Source organism: Nomascus leucogenys, chromosome 22a (assembly GCF_006542625.1).
Source record: "Nomascus leucogenys isolate Asia chromosome 22a, Asia_NLE_v1, whole genome shotgun sequence".
Lineage (NCBI taxonomy): Eukaryota > Metazoa > Chordata > Mammalia > Primates > Hylobatidae > Nomascus > Nomascus leucogenys.
Window position 1 is genome coordinate 122,840,173 of NC_044402.1, and position 16,452 is coordinate 122,856,624.

The 16,452-nt window shown below is 37.8% G+C and overlaps 1 protein-coding gene across 2 annotated transcripts in view; it reads right to left on the reverse strand.

Annotated features, from left to right (window-relative positions):
* Positions 1-16,452, reverse strand: part of PAX3 (paired box 3) — a 99,829-nt gene that overhangs the window by 6,542 nt on the left and 76,835 nt on the right. For both annotated transcript variants that reach the window (XM_030803681.1, XM_003272416.3), the window contains exons 6-7: positions 14,693-14,858; positions 13,611-13,825 (exon numbers count right to left, since the gene is read on the reverse strand). In XM_030803681.1, the coding sequence (XP_030659541.1) occupies positions 13,611-13,825; positions 14,693-14,858 (381 nt within the window). The remainder of the gene's footprint in view (positions 1-13,610; positions 13,826-14,692; positions 14,859-16,452) is intronic.

The following is a 16,452-nucleotide window of genomic DNA, read 5'->3' on the forward strand; positions in this document are numbered from 1 at the left end:
TTTTTGAACAGCCTTTAAAAACAAATTCAAAGCTTCTGAATTTATGTCCACGTTTCTTCTACCAGCTCCTCCATCTTTTGCATTATTAGAGAGACATTTTCTGAAGATCTCTTTAAACTCATTCTCAAGTTTCAGAATTCCAAATAGGTTGTTTATATCTTGATTGGAAGATTATATGGTTCAGGAAAAACTAAGTCTTTACAATTGCTCCATGCCGTATTTCTCTTGAATTAATTTTCCTATTGCAAGATTAAATAAAAAAGATAAAAACTATGGGCCAAATTAAGATTTACCTTTAAAATGATATGTCTGGAAAATATTTGTCTTGGCACAAGCATTATGGTTTTCCCATCAGTTGAAAGTGCCTGAAGCTTATCAGAAATTTAAAATGATTTAGTAAATTATGGTGCACATCCAGGCGCTTCTTTTTTCTTTAGTAGGAATTCTTGGTTCACGTCTTTATTTTCTTTCTTGTTCTTAAGTAGTCAGATGTTCTGATTTAACATTTAACATACACATTTAGTTTTTTTTTTAAATGTTGTGAATTACAGCTTTGTATGACATAAAGAGTTTTTTTAGCCTTCCATCTTTTCCTCCAAAAATCTACTGACTATATTTTTTTATTTAGATATAATTTATTTTCAGAACCAAACAAAATTGTTCAAATGTTTATCCAAATGTTTTTTGCCAATATGGGTGTTACTGGAGTCATCTAATGGTTAAATTTCAGTAACTGTATCTTTGAGGTTAAAAACCTAAATTTAAAGAGCAGAGACTTTCCTGAAAATGTTGTCCTCAGATTCAAATGCCTTAGGAATTATCCTGCAGTTGATTAGCATCTAAATAATTAGATTTTGGGTCCTGTCTGTTTGAAAGCTGTAAGAGGGAAGTTGCCTGAAGGCAGAAGTTTCTCTTAAGGTATGTGTGGTGACCTTCTCACCCATCCTGAGAGTTAGGGAAAGGCCAAGACTGACCTTTACCTAACCAGATAGAAAACCTGTGCATGTTTTATTTTAATCCTTAGCCTACATTTTACAAGTAGCTGTGTTTAATGCATGATGAAAAAGTATGAGTGCTAGACAAGTGTGCTTCATATGCAGCATACATTTCCAAGTTTTCATTGTAAAGAGTACAGTAAGTATTGTCTCAATTAAACTCTAAGGTATTATGTATGTTTCATCTCCAGCCCTGTGACCAATCACAGAAACAGCTCATTTTTATCAATTATTTTGAATATCTATTGCTCAATAGAGCTAAGTGTTAAATTTAATAGCAATATTCTTTAGGGACTGATGACTAAAATATAAATCTAGACAGAGAATTAGCACAGAAATGAGTTGCATAACCATAGATACTTGTTCTTAACTAGGCAGATGTTCTTCTAATTTAACATTTAATATGCACATTTAGTTGTTTTTTAAAAAACCATTGTGAATTATGATTTTGTATGATATAAAGGTTTTTCAGCCTTCTAGCCTTCCCTCTAAAGTGTGTGTGTGTGTATATAAATATATATATATATAAAACTTCTAGTTTACTTCTAGCCAGTGATGAATAACTATATCATGTCCATCTATTATCAATAAAGCCCATTAAGAAAAAGCTCATTCCACCTAAATGAAAAAGCATGCCAGTTAATACCACTGGTATTTGACTATGTTAGACCCACCATGGGCATAATAAAATTCTCATATGTTTTAATTCATTTACGCATGCCTGCATTTAATATGCTTTGTGACCATGTCTACAATTAATATGATTTATGGGAAAAGAACATGTGCAATATTGGGGGACTATAGCAAATATTTTTTCCTTCTATGAATGAAAAATATAACAAAATGGCTCAGGAAAATTGTTGGCCCTTAGCATATTAAGAGGGACTGACAGAGCCCTGAGTAAACTTGAGGGAGTTAATGATATCCTCTTATCTGACCCTGACACATTTGCAGCATGTAATTTACAGAAGCTCTGTCCAGGGAATCTTGACAAATGCTCCTGAGGATGTCAGGGCAATGTTCCATTCTAATGTAAAACAGATGTGGGTCAGATACCCTCATTCATCACTTAACACACAGAGCCTCAAACTCTTTCTCGGAGGAATGACATTACCTGCTGTTAACTCTTCTCATTTCAGGAAATTTCTCACAACCACAGTAGCCCTCTAAGGCGTGTGTGCTCAAACCTATCACCATTTCAAAATCCAGTCTGAGAACATGACTGTGGAAAATCAAACGTGTATCTTGGTTTCATTTCATGACTACTCTAGGATACTTTTGCTAAATATTAATTGACCCTTTGAGACTTGGGATTCTAAATATAGAAAGAGAAAAGCTCTATGTTTGGGCATCTCACAATACTTCAGTGATATGACATTCAATATTTTCTGTCTAATTGCCTGTAAACCAAACTTCCATGTAAGGAAATGCAGGGCTGATTCACCCTAATAACCATTCATTAATGCAAATCTTGCTGACCTTTAACTTCACAGTCCCATTTGAGACTCACAAATCACTTATAATAAACTAGAAATACTGCCTTTTAGCGAAAAGAGCTTCAACTCTGCCTCTCCCAAGCAGAGGAATGTTGGTTTATATATACTATATTCCCATTTCCCTAAAAGTTTTCCCTCCACCTACCACTCTAACAACATGTAGGGCAGACATTCTGATCTGCTAAAGGAAGCAAATGGTTGTCCAGCTCAACAAGGAAATTTCTTCTTTCTTCCAGACCAGGTATGATGTAAGCAAATATTTCTGTGGCTGCCCAAAGTCAATAGCATAAGATTGCAGCTATGAAATGTCTGAAGACTACGGAAAAGAAGCTTCTCTACCCTTCTCTTCTTGTGGAGGAAGGTACATCCTTAAGATAAAGAAAAGAACCAACTGAAAAGACCTGGTGATACTGATTTTCCTGTGACTGATGAGTAGATGTCAGGAAAGGTATTTCTGTTAATCACGGGGAAATGGAGAACAGGCTTGCAAAAGTCTAAGAATGAACATACTCTTTAGAAAACACTTGCTTGTCTGTTTCATAGGCTCTGTGGTAAGTCAGAATAAGCATTCATTTAAAATTCGTGGAATTTGGCCAAATGCGGTGGCTCATGCCTGTAATCTCAGCACTTTGGGAGGCTGAGGCCAGAGGATTGCTCGAGCCCAGGAGTTCAAGACTAACCTAGTCAATACAGCAAAACTCTGTCTCTACAAAAAAAAAAAAAAAAAAAATTAGCTGGGCGTGGTGGCATGTACCTTTAGTCCCAGCTACTGGGGGGCTAAGGTAAGAGAATCACCTGAGCCCAGGAAGTCAAGGCTGCAATGAGCCGTGATTGCACCCCTGTACTCCAGCCTGGGTGACAGAGTGACACTCTGTCTCAAAAAAAGGAAAATTAAATTTAATCAAATTAATGGAATTTCTACCAACTCTACAAATGTGAGACAACATCTGAGAACACAGTCTTCCAAAAGCTAGAAACTACTACACCATTAAACTAAAATCGCATTTACCTTAATTCTCTCCCATACCTAACTCCAGGGGCACTGAACCAATGATGATGCTGTGTTCTCTTTTCCACCTGACGACTTGTGCTTATGGTCATAATTTGGGCAGTGGTTATGTCTCCTACTGCACAGGCAACTTGATGTAGGCTGGCAACATACAGAACCTACTTTGATCTACAGAAACTAATTCTGCTCCTGCAGATCCTAGCAAAATAAAATCTTTGTAATCTAGTGATTTTAAAAAATGCTCCTCAATTGATAAATTCAAAATCACTTAGATTGTCCCTTATGTTCCAAAACCTTTTGATGGTACATGATGTTTTAGCTACCCTTATCCTTGGCTGGTGAAAGAAGCATCACCGCATATCAGATTCCCCTGCCTTTGAGGCAAGTATCATGCTTCTAATTTACCAAGTATCTATTGTTATAGAAGATGGACTGTATATTTTCAAAAATACATTCATGTCAATATTATATTTCAATAAGTCAAAACTAGAATCCAAAAAGAAAAACAACAGGATGACCCTCTCCCCTCCCTGCTCCTAGCCCCATGGAATAAAGGGTTAACTTTAGTTTTCATTATAGTGGATTATCATGTTATTGTAACCTGAATTTCTCAAATAAATTGATCTTAGTACACTATATTTCTGGAGACTATCTTATCCAGCCACCTTAGAGTTACTGCATTCTGAATGGACATCAATATGAATCCTGAGATCTTTGAAATGTCTAACTAGAACACCTGAAAATATTCCAGTTTACCAACATACCACCTTTCCTTTGATGTCACTCAGTTTCCGTGTTTGCTTTATTTTTCATGGACAAGCAAAAGTATATTTTTGTCAGAGATTCACATATTTTTTTTTTTCTGAGACAGAATCTCACTCTGTCACCCAGGCTGAGTGCAATGGTACAATCACGGCTCACTGCAACCTCACCCTCCTGGGCTTAAGCTGTCCTCTCACCTCAGCTTCCTGAGTAGTTGGGAGTACAGGTGCAGGCCACCATTCCCAGCTAATTTTTGTATCTTTTATAGAGACAAGGTCTCAATATGTTGTCTAGGTTGGTCTCAAACTCCTAGACACAAGCGATCCCTGCCAAAGTCCTGAGATTATAGGTGTGAGCCACCACACTTGGCCACACATGATATTTTTAAGTCAACAATAATGAAACCCTGTTGCAATAGCATCAATACTTTATCAAAAAGCACTTAATGTTCATCAGCCTACGTCTACAAGACAATTTTTTTTCAATATCATCTAAGTTGAACAAGAAGGTACAGAAGAAGCTGAGGTAATTTAAACAGTTTATGTGAAAACGCACTGCGAGTAAGCGGCTAAGTTTGAACTCTACTGGTGCTGTCTTTAGATTAATGAGTTATATCCACACTGCAATCGATTCATTAGATACGAATGCTTTCTTTTCCTTTACCCCCTTATCTGCCTCATCCTAAATATTATTCGGTAGTTTATAGCCTCTTCTTTAAAAATTAGTCTCCCCCTGCTCTAAGTTCTTACACAAAGGGCTGACACTGTGTTGAGGTAGAAGACACCATCAGACATTAATTAGAAAAAAAAACATTCACCTGTGGAAAAAAATCAAGGAGTCATTTTAGAAACAAATGGATCAAGAGTGAGGTCTCCACGTGGGTTTTCCATCATTCAGTACATCCCACGAAATGTTCCTCAAAACTTGATAGTTTGGTATTCAACAAAAGGGCTCCATAATCAGATTAGAATACACTGAATTAAACAAAGTTAAACATGTTTTCATACTGCAAGACTTGTCGGGGCCTGTAGTAGGCTAATGTGCACTCCTACACTGAAAGATAAACAGATATAATTTATGACTTTTACCAAATTTTACCTTCAGAATACTTTTCTCTCACACCACTGTTCTACAGAGGCTGCTTTGGGGAACAAGTCTTTATCATGAGGCTTGGTTTGGTTTCAGGGTGTTCAAATAGCATCATTCCTCTAGAAGCTTATAATCAAAGGCAGTAGGGGTGTGGATACACTATAATAGAATAGAGTCTGGTATGTGTTTTAACAAGGTATAAATATAATAATGTGGCATCAATAGAGGCTAAAAAAGAAATTTTGCCTGGAAGAGTCATGGAAGGGTTGACATTGAGCTAGAAGCATAGAGTGACACAAATAGAGGATCATCTCTGCAGGCGGGTATTTTGAAATCTCAGGACAGATGCAATAACGCAAGCTGCCCAAAATGAGACATCAGTATTTTCATGAGAAAAAAGAAGAGTGGCTTCTTTAAGTAATGCTTGCTTCTTTCATTAGTTCTGTGCTAAAGGTTACCCGAACAGTCATCTCACAGCTAAGAAATATTCCCTTCAATGTAGACACGCTACCCCATTATTCTGCAAAATGCACTCTCCCCAAATGTCTCCCAATTTGCCATCTGTTCCACTGATCAGCAGGGGCAATGCAATCGCTAATCTCAGAAACTCTAGTTTACTGAATTCGAGCTAAATGTCAAGAGAAATTTTTAAATATTCTACTATACATTGAAAAATATATACCTTTGATGAAACCCAGACTGTTTTACACAGACAGATTCTTTGGAAAAACAAAAACACACACACACACACAAATAGTATACAACTAATGACTAAATCAAGTCTTCTGTGTCTGTAGTACAAAGCACACATTCATCCCCTAATTGAATAAATATGCAAGTATTCAGATTTCTGAAGATATTGCCATTTTGCAAATGCAATAATAAATTAAAAGCTTTACATTGCATTCCAACCACATATAAAGGGTTGATTCAGGCCATTGGCCCACATAGTATCTAGCACGGCTGTGTATTGCCGACTACAAAGAAAAACGTTTTATCCTAGTTGCTTAGTTATAGACTAAGCAATAATGCTCATTTTTTTTCTACTCAAGAGCTAGAGGAATTCAAATGGGACTAAAATAGAAAACACAAGGTTGTTGCATTTGATTTGTCCAATGTACAGGAGAACATAGCTGACAGAATTTCTATTTAAATCAACTCAGCAGACACAAAAATAATTAATTCAGCAAGGAAGGTTTTCTTTTGGCTCATTTCAGTGACATGATGTAAGATTCAGTCACTGGCTGCTACATTCTCCCTTTCTTTAAAAAGGAGATTTGGGCCAAGTCGTTGTCTCTCTCACAATTCGCCAAATTAACTCAAGAGGCTGTGACTGGAGCTGACATAAACCAGGGCTCTCCTCATACTCTTTAAGTGTAGCAACCACAGCCTTAGAGAAAAACCAAAAGTACCAGGTCAATTACAGCCTGCTCATTGATTCAACAAATGGATTAACAGTCATGTCTTCCTCCAGGAGCAGAACATCTCGAAAACCTAATATGGCAGAATGGAAACCTCCAAATGGCCAGTGGTTATTCCGGTGTAGCTGAAATGGGCTTATTTATGATCATAAATGTTCTTGAGCCTTCATAAACATGGAGGCTTCTGAAGCCCTGGCAATTAGCTCACAAACTGCTTAAGAAAAGAAACAGAAAGAGGCTGGAGCCTTTGAGAGGCTGCCACTTTTGTAAAAAAATATTTCTATATCTCTCTGCCTCCAGCTTTGTTTGACACTCAACAAATTTCTTTAATCAACATCACTCCATTTTCTTCTACAGATAAATTCCTGGAAAGTGTAAAGGGAAGAAAGCCCCTCCATTGGGAAATAGGTTGGTGGCAGGCTACTTGCTCGTCTGATTCTTCACAATGATAAAGGTAGGTCAAGGGCACAGAATTTGCAACCAGGGTGTGAAATGAGTGCCTTGTTGATACAAGACTAGCATCAAGTAGCTTCTGGATGTGCACCCAAAAACGTCCCAGAAAATTAGCTATCTTGAAACAGAAGCTGGCTGTACCACCAGAGTGAACCTTATTGCTTTGACCTATGTCAACAGCACAAGAGAAAGGCAAGGAATTACCAAGCCACAGTAGGAAAGATTTTCACGGCAACAAATGAAACAGAGAAGTACCCAATGCAACAATTTTTAATGACTATATCCCATCCACATAACAAGTCCTTACCCCTTGGATGAGCAAACAACCATCATTTTGCCTTGGCAGCTAAAGAATTTGAGATCACTGTTAGCACTGTGGTCCCAAAATGACAAGCAAAATCAAAAGCAGTCTTGAGTTTTGTGTACACATATTAACACTTAAATGCTTCTTCCTAATAAGTTTCAGGATTAACAAATGTTTGTCAAAAGGAACTGTGCTGAGCAATTGAAATCTAATTTGAAATGGAACCACGATAGTCTAATACATATATGCATGAAACGAAGAAGCTTCCTAATAGGCGTAGCTGACACCAAATATGCAATTTACATACATTACACACTAATAATCTCAATTTTAATATTATTCTTTAAAAGCAACTGGATGGGTGGTAGAGTTAAAGGTTTGCTTTTGTAAAATGTGAATAAGAACAAAAAGTTGATCCTGGCATTTTATGCCATTAACCACAGTCTTATTAGTGTAAAGAGCTATCTGCTCTTTCTGGGTCTATTTCAGAGATGGTATCTCATCAACACAAGTCTGTGATGATTCAGCCGGACTTACTAGATGCATGGTGGATAAACTTGATGAGATCTGCAGACCTCCTCTTTGTTCCTGAGTGGTGCTGAGTGGTGGGCAAACATTCAGGCATTTTCAAGCCCAATACACAAATCTTTATGAGAATTTTTTCTTTCCTCAGTAGATTATCCATGAAATAGGACAGGTGTACTGGTTATTCAATTACATCTTACCCAAGACCTGGACAAAATTTGAAACGAGGCCTCACAGCATAGTTCTTACCATGGGGATTTATTAATAACAGTTAAAAGTTCTCTAAAACTTTTTTTTGTAATTTAAGCCTATTTTCTTATTTTGTCATTGGTTTCACTCATAAACCAGAAACTAAAATCTGCCCATCTGCTCTAAACACAAAATGTGTTCATAATAACCCAGATTTATACCAAATGTATTTGTAAGTATTGCTGAATTGAGAGGAACTCAAAATTTATAGGCTCTGAGGTTGCAAACAGAACTTCCTCTTTTCAGGGAGGAAAATGCTTAAAATGAATGTAGGAAAGGCTCAGAAAGCTTCTTGGATATCAAATGGCTTCACAGGGAAAAACAATGTCAGTGATATAAGAGTAAATGAATCAAAACCATATGGATCAAATTTTCCTTAAAATACACAGTTTGAAAAATTAAGAAGGAAAAGTGCTTGGCAAAAATGTGTTTTAGGTTTTACCAAAGCCAAAACATTTGAAGAATCATTTGCAATGGTTGATGAACCCTAAATGCAGCCAAGTTGGCCCATTTTGTATACTACAAAACAATAGAAAAGATTTTCCTAGAAACCGTGTAACCCGCTGATACTGTATTTCACTCAGGAAATCTTTAGAAACTGTTACCAAAGAACTGTGGAGTTTGTAGAAGTCGGGTGGCGGGTGAGGCATGAAATGATAAAAGTTTGTTAATTTAATTCTTGTTTTGGGGGTTTGGCTATGTGTGTCTTGGGGGTGGGGGAGCAGTGAGGGTAGTATTTCTTGCAAAGAAAAGTTAATTAGAAGAATGTGCGCCAAATGTCAATTAGCCTCACATCTTGAGCATATGGCAGTACTTCCTCCGTACTCTGTATTCCAAAGCAGCATTCCTTTTTCCTCCTGCATGTGTAGGAAGGTGCTGGTAATGTACTCTCCGGGGATGGAGGGAAAATAAATGGTCTGTATTACCCCATGTACTATATTGTCCTCACATCAACCCAACAGAAACTTTCAGAAGGATGGTACTACAGAAGAAAGCCCGTGTTACAGTGAGTTAAATGCTTTCCTTCCCAGAGTGTATTTTGTCATTCATTATAAGCCCCATCTCCAAAAAGGTTATGCAGTTCAAACAGCTATCCAGAGATGGTAGAAAATTTTGAGGTCATTAGCCTCTCTCCACCCTCTCACACATCACTGAGAATCTCACCTCAAATTCCCTGACACATCCAGCCTTCGATATAGAATGAAAAGCCAAGCCCACCATTTGTGAAGCCATTCAACCATGGCTGCAAGAAAATTCAGTCGAATATCACTGGGGCAGCCCTTGGGAAATTTCTTAGGACATTGTGCTTCCTCTGATGGTGACCAGCCACTAAAATGTGTAATTTGTGTTCATAGAAGAACTAGTAAGAACTGGACAAGAGATAGAGTTGGCTCTTAACCCTGCCACTAGCTCACTCCATCAATTAGGTGATTGTGTTGCCTTGGCCTCAGTTTTCCAATAAGCAAAATGAAAATATTCCCCAGATATTGTTGCTGATTCCCTCAGAACAAGAAAATCTTGCCAATGATTAAATAATGCACAAACCCTTTCAGCAACTTGAGGAAGAACAACATCAGAGTTTCTAAAGGTTGCTGTTGGTATTCTGAGATTTAGGCTGTCACAAATACAGATCAGTCCATTGCCAAGCTCTGACCATCTGGACAGGTGTGACCTCCCTGAGACACTGCTTCACACCAGCCCCTCATGAAGCTCAGAGCTTCTCTGAGGAAAGGACTGAGGGCATCTATGATGCGCCATTTGGCAAATGGCTCTAATTCCCAGCCTTTGCTTGAGGGAACAGATACATTAGAGATGCAAAACAAAAACCAACGATTGTACACATACACAAACACACACACACACACACACAGAGACAGAGAGAGAGAGAGAGAGAGAAATGCTTTGGCTATCCTTATAGTGTCTATTAATTCCTTGATGAGAAACTAGAAAGCCCACTCTACAATCATTCACACACATTCCAGCTCACAATTTCCAAGTGTGGATGGCAAACAATACATCAATTTCAATGGCTCTAGGGAAAAAGTCGAATAAAATGCAGAAATATTTTTAACATGTCAAATAGCTCCACCAGAGAGATCTACAGTGAACTGATCACAGTGACTCAAAAAACTATATCCAATTCGGTGTAAATTGACAGGTGGCAAAAGGCCTATGATGACACGTAAAGACAGAGAAAAGGCAAGATACGAAGTTGTATGCACTACTTTCTACTTGCTCAATTATGTTTCTAAAGGAGGCATAAGAACCTAAAAAGCTAGAAGGCAATATGCAAAGATATTCATGGTAGTTGCCCTGGGGGATTTTTTTTTCTACTTTATAGACACTTTTTAAGCAATTTTTTTTATTTCTCCACAATGAACATCCAGTGCTTTTAATATGGGGAGAAGATAGAAGATTAATGGAAATTAAACTTAGCAAAAAGAGCATGAGTTGAACTGAACAGAAAAGTTTTAAAAAACTAGTCTCTACTAAATTATTTTATAATATGACTAAAACCTCCTGCATCTGTTTTTTTATGAAAACTGTTTTCTCTTCATTCAACTCTGGACTGTAATGGACAAGATCCTAGACCAGGAACCGGGAATCCTAGATTCTAGTCTTAATTCCCTCCCTATCAATCCTTTGCCTGGCAGAAGGTGACGATCATTTTGGGCCTCAGTTGGCTTTCCTGCATATTAGATAACCAGACAGAGGTAGAGGAAGTAGAAGAGTAAGTAGTGAGGAAAAGGAGAAATGGTAATCATAACGCTATTATTATTATCAGTTAGCATAACATTGTCCGTGTTATATGATCCAGTATATTCAAAAGTACTCTATAATAAGCAGTGACTTATTATAGATCACCAGCCTTTCTCTAGTCTCTTCTTTAGTTAACAAGTAAACCACGGTGTTAGACATGAGCTCTTTGCTTCACATTTTTCTTTAAAATATTTTTAAGAAAGCCAGACAAGCAAAAGTAGTGTAGGCACCTCTTGCTTAAATAGAGTCATTACAGAGAAGTGATATAGCCCAAAGTCTACAGAAATCTAAGTTCGAATCCAATTCTCCTACTCCATTGTTGCATAAATATGTTTGGCAAGATACTGATTTACTCATTGTCCTTTGCTCTTTAACTTTGCCTGAGGAAATAAGGAGGAACTTCATATTATTTGTCTCTTTTCTAACTCAGTGGGGTTGCTACAAAAACCAAGAGAACATAAATTCCTAGTGGTGGTCTGAGGTGGAAATGTATGGCAAAAATGCAAAATACCCTGCATATTGCAATGTAATCAAGAATTACCATAATATGTAAGATATAGTAAAGAAATACAGGAAAAAATGCCTGTGGAATTTTCCGTTGCTTAGTATTAGAATGATTTTGCTCTACCATCAACTCCAGAATCATAGCCAGGCTTCTTGAAGTCAAGGATTAATAGTTAGGAGATCACATTCTAGCAATTCTACTTATGTGATACTTATATATACAAAAGAATACACATCATAACATACAAGATAATACACTTGTACAAGAAACTACCAGTTTCACTTATAGAATACAGGTTCTTATTAGTTTTATTGCTATTGAATAAAATAAGGTATAAGAAATGCCAATGGAATCTGGGAATCTCACCTTGCAGAAGCAGCTAGGGTAGGAGTTTACTTTCATTAAAACTTTCAACCAAATCATGCTCATAAAAAGCTTTTCTACAGCCCCCCAAACTACAAATCTTAAAAAATTGCAGAGATAAGTACTTCTGATATTACTTCTAAGTTGTGGAAGAAGCTCATATGCCATGAATCTGGGTATTTTAAGGATGACTCTATCAATATAAGTTCATGATTTTCATGCAGAAATCACATTCACAAATGCCAGCACTTGGAAATAAAATGTATTAAAGTCCTGTAGGAAGCACTTTCATTGTTTTCATTTTGTTATTTTTCAACTGCGGTTTAAAGCCACCTCATAATTTTTTTTTTTATCCCAGGATGTGCTATAGGAATCTATGAAACTTAATTACATTTACTGTTACAAAAAAGGATTTATGAACTTTTGCCTTTAGGCGGAAATGTTTATTTCATTGCCTTTGCTATCCATTCTTTTCAACTCCTCCGGCTTTGAACTTTTCAGCTGCTCACAGTTATCACTGTCGTGCAGAGCCCAGAAACTCCACTCCCAAGACACACACCACAAGTTGAAGAAAACGAAGAGGCAAAGATATAAGAGTCGTTATTTTGGCCACCCTTTGTGCCATTAAAATCTCATTTTCTGCCTATTAGAATGCCCTCTTGGTGCTTAGGCAGTGGTGATAGTCAGTGATTAGTGTGTAATTGAGTATAATTGTCTTTTCACTTTTCATTTGTGTCATTCTGAGCTTCTCTCTGTTTTTCTAACCACCAAGAGGAAAAAGGGGGTTGAGAACAGATAAAGCTGTTCAAACTCTCTGAAGAGATTCTCGATTGCAATTATAGATTGCAACCCCTTGTGACATTTCTCCAAATTTAGTGGGCAGCTATCCTTGCCACCTGGGCCAAGCACTCTCTAATAAAATCAAGGGATCTGTATTTAAACAACTGCTAATAATGTCAACCTCAGACAGATGCCACATGTAGGAAATTTAACCAACCCTCTCACATGCAATTATCAAGGCAATTTATTAATATGATCTCCTAAGAAAAGCTCATAGTCCAATGCAAATTAGAAAAACAATTACAACATTCAAATATTTATATAGTCCCAAAGAGCAGTAATTCCCCTAATTTGTGCATTTATAACTCATTTATTCCAGAGTTCGTAGTCATCAGCTGGGTCTGTCTCCACAGGACTTGTTTGCTTCCTCTCTGATTGTTTTGTCAAAGCTTTAGTGTTTTCTTATAAGGTGCTTTTGATTGAAATCTCATCAATTTAAAAGCTTGTCAATTGATTGAAACCTTATCAATTTTAAATACGATTCAAAACAAAAAAAAAAAAAAAAAAAAAAAACCTGCCACTGTTTGCAAGCTTCTTAACCAAAGCCCAGAACTAGGATACAGAAGGCAAAACATGGCAAACACCTTCACAACTAAATATGAACACAAAGTCTCCAAGATTATATAAAAAATCACTTGAATTTTAAGTCTAAGCTACAACTTTTGATGAAGCCAGTAGGAAGGGTGGAGAGAAAGGAAACTAGAAAACCGAAATCATGTGGCTTGTATAAGGAATACATTATGGTTTAAATTTGGCAATTCATTACACTACTGCCTCAGGGAATTGAGTATTTGGTTCTGGTATACAGCAAATCGTCTGTCTAGAAACACGGGACTGACCTGAGGTGAGAGGCCATTGCCAATGGTGGGGTTCATGGGGTTGGAGGGCCCGGACGGAGGCACAAAGCTGTCTGTATAGCTGGAAAATCCATGTCTGGTGCTGGGGAGGCAGTAGGCAGAGCTGCTGTCTGGGTTGGAAGGAATCGTGCTTTGGTGTACAGTGCTTGGAGGAAGCGGTTGAGGTCTGTGAACTGTGCTGCTGGGATCTGACACGGCTGAAATGAAAAAGATTGTCAACCATCATGTTTTCTTTTAGGCCAGCAGAGAAAGTTCAGTGCAAAAGTTCATCAGCCACCAGGCCATCAGGAGCAACTATTGATCAAATCAAATGTTCACTTCAAACTGTGTTTCTTAACATGCAGTTGTAGAATCACCCATAACGGATACAGTCACACCTATCTCTGCACATACTTGTAAGTAACATATATACTCTCATGGCAGGCTCATCCAGAATACAAATGCAGAAATCATATTAGCAATGCTAACAAGCATATTTTGGTAGTGAATGTTATTTATCAATATGAGAATTAACCAATGTAAGGACTGCAAGTCTCAGATTTCTTATCAAATATACTTTTAAAGCACCTAAATAGTTGTGTAATAATATAGTTTCAAATGCCTGGAATGCTCTTTCATAATCCAAAATAATCGGGTCTTACAATTTAACATTATCCCATTCACCTCTGTGTGCTAACAAATAATGACTTTGTCAAAGCTTACCTTCCCTCTATTATTCCTACAGTTAGTAAGCATCATTGAATTCCAGTTAGTTGCAAACTGGAGTAAAACGTAGAGGTAAAATTTTAACAAAAGAAAAGCAAATCCCATGGTTATTTAGGAAGGTTAATTTGTTTTAAAATACTGCAATGGAACTATATTATAGCACAGTTTATCTAGAGATATTCAGATACATCGTAGAACAAACTATGTTTCTGAAATGTGATAGGTACGTTCAGGATAACCTGATGTATTATAATTAACAACATGGTGTCAGCACTACAGAAGGATTCACTTGTATAAAATATCCACCAGAGAAATCGCCTGGAAGTTACTTTCTAATCTCCTTGAGTCTTCCTCGGTACCTTGTGGAATAGATGTGGGCTGGTAAGAGGTCTCTGACAGCTGGTACGTTGGCAAGGTTGGCATGGCAGTGGGAGGGAACCCCCCGGGAATAAGATGGTTGAAAGCCATCAGTTGATTGGCCCCAGCTTGCTTCCTCCATCTTGCACGGCGGTTGCTAAACCAGACCTATGGATTTAATTTAAAATTTAAAGATTTCACTGATGAAATAATAGTACATTCTTAATGAATTTTTCATGCTAAAACAGATTAGAGGCTTCTTACTGACAGGGCAAATAGATGAAAGAGTTCTCCACCTTCTGTGTTGTTTGGGTGAATGGTCAGGAGTAAAAGAAGAGTTTAGTGTCAAAGGTCAGTAGAGGGGCTTCAGGGACCCTCCATGGTCTTGAAACAACAGCCCCCATGAACCTTGTGAGGACCATGGGCAGGAATCACTGAGCAGGAGTAGGAACAACAGAAACTCCCCTCCCTACCCTCAACACCCACCCACCTGCATGTAGACAGCCTTCTGGGGAGGATACATGAGCCTCTGTGACCCCTGCATGACACATGTGCTAAATTTGGCCTTGCCTATTACACCAAGCCTTGTATTTTATATTCTTATTAGTCTGTCTCTGTATTTCTGTGGTTATTATGGGTATAGCTTCTGGATGGTCATATAAATTGAACAGAGGATAAGTGGAGCCATTTTTTCATCTCTTCCAAAATATGAGACATTGCACTGATTTCGGTGGAAATAAATGCCAAAGAGGTAAGCGTTTCAAGAAATGAAAGCCTTTTTTTATCTAAAATAATTCATTTGTTTCTTATTTATTTCAACAATAGCTTTAAGCTCCTAGAATACGCTGTGTCAAGCACTATGCTAACCAGGTACATTCAGAAAAGCCTGATACAATGTAATAAAATGCCCTCAAATAATTCAAAGCCCAAGTATTCTGTATGAGTCAATGGACAGAAAGGGCAATCATGGCAGCAAGAAATGTAACTGAATATCTAAAATATTGAGAAATTGTGATATAAGGCCTTTCGTGGGTCCTGTGCTCCTGCCCAACTCCTACATCTGCAGAGTTTAAATGTAGAACTTGGGGTGATTTTTCCACGGAGCACATATGATGTTTCCCCTAAAATGAGAGAGGATTTCTATCAACTAAAGATATTCTAATTCCTACATCAAAAGTTCATTGAAATTTTTTTTTTTTTGAGATAGTCTTGCTCTGTCGCCCAGTCTGGAGTACAATGGCACGATCTCAGCTCACCCCAAGCTCTGCCTCCCAGGTTCAAGGGATTCTCTTGCCTCAGCCTCCCGAGTAGCTGTGATTACAGGCACCCGCCGCCATGCCCCGCTAATTTTTGTATTCTTAGTAGAGACGGGGTTTCACCATGTGGGTCTTGAACTCCTAACCTCAGGTGATCCACCCGCCTCGGCCTCCCAAAGTGCTGGGATTATAGGCGTGAGCCACCCATTGAAACTTAATATGGAGGAAAGCACTGTGTGTTTGGGGGTTGGAAGGATATGAAGGGAATAAAGTAGGATCTCTGCACTCTGGTAGTTTGCTGCCTTGTCCTCATGGGATTCAGAGAGCAGTCAAGGAGACCAAAATAATTGCTCGCTAGAGGTAGAAACTCCACATTTGGAAGCACGGAGAATCAGGAAAACTCTAAAGTGGAAGCAAAAAGTTCCAGCTCATTTTAAAGTTTGATTCTAATTTCGACGAGCGATCACTTGAGATGGAAGTGACATCCTTCCTGTCATACAGGGCAG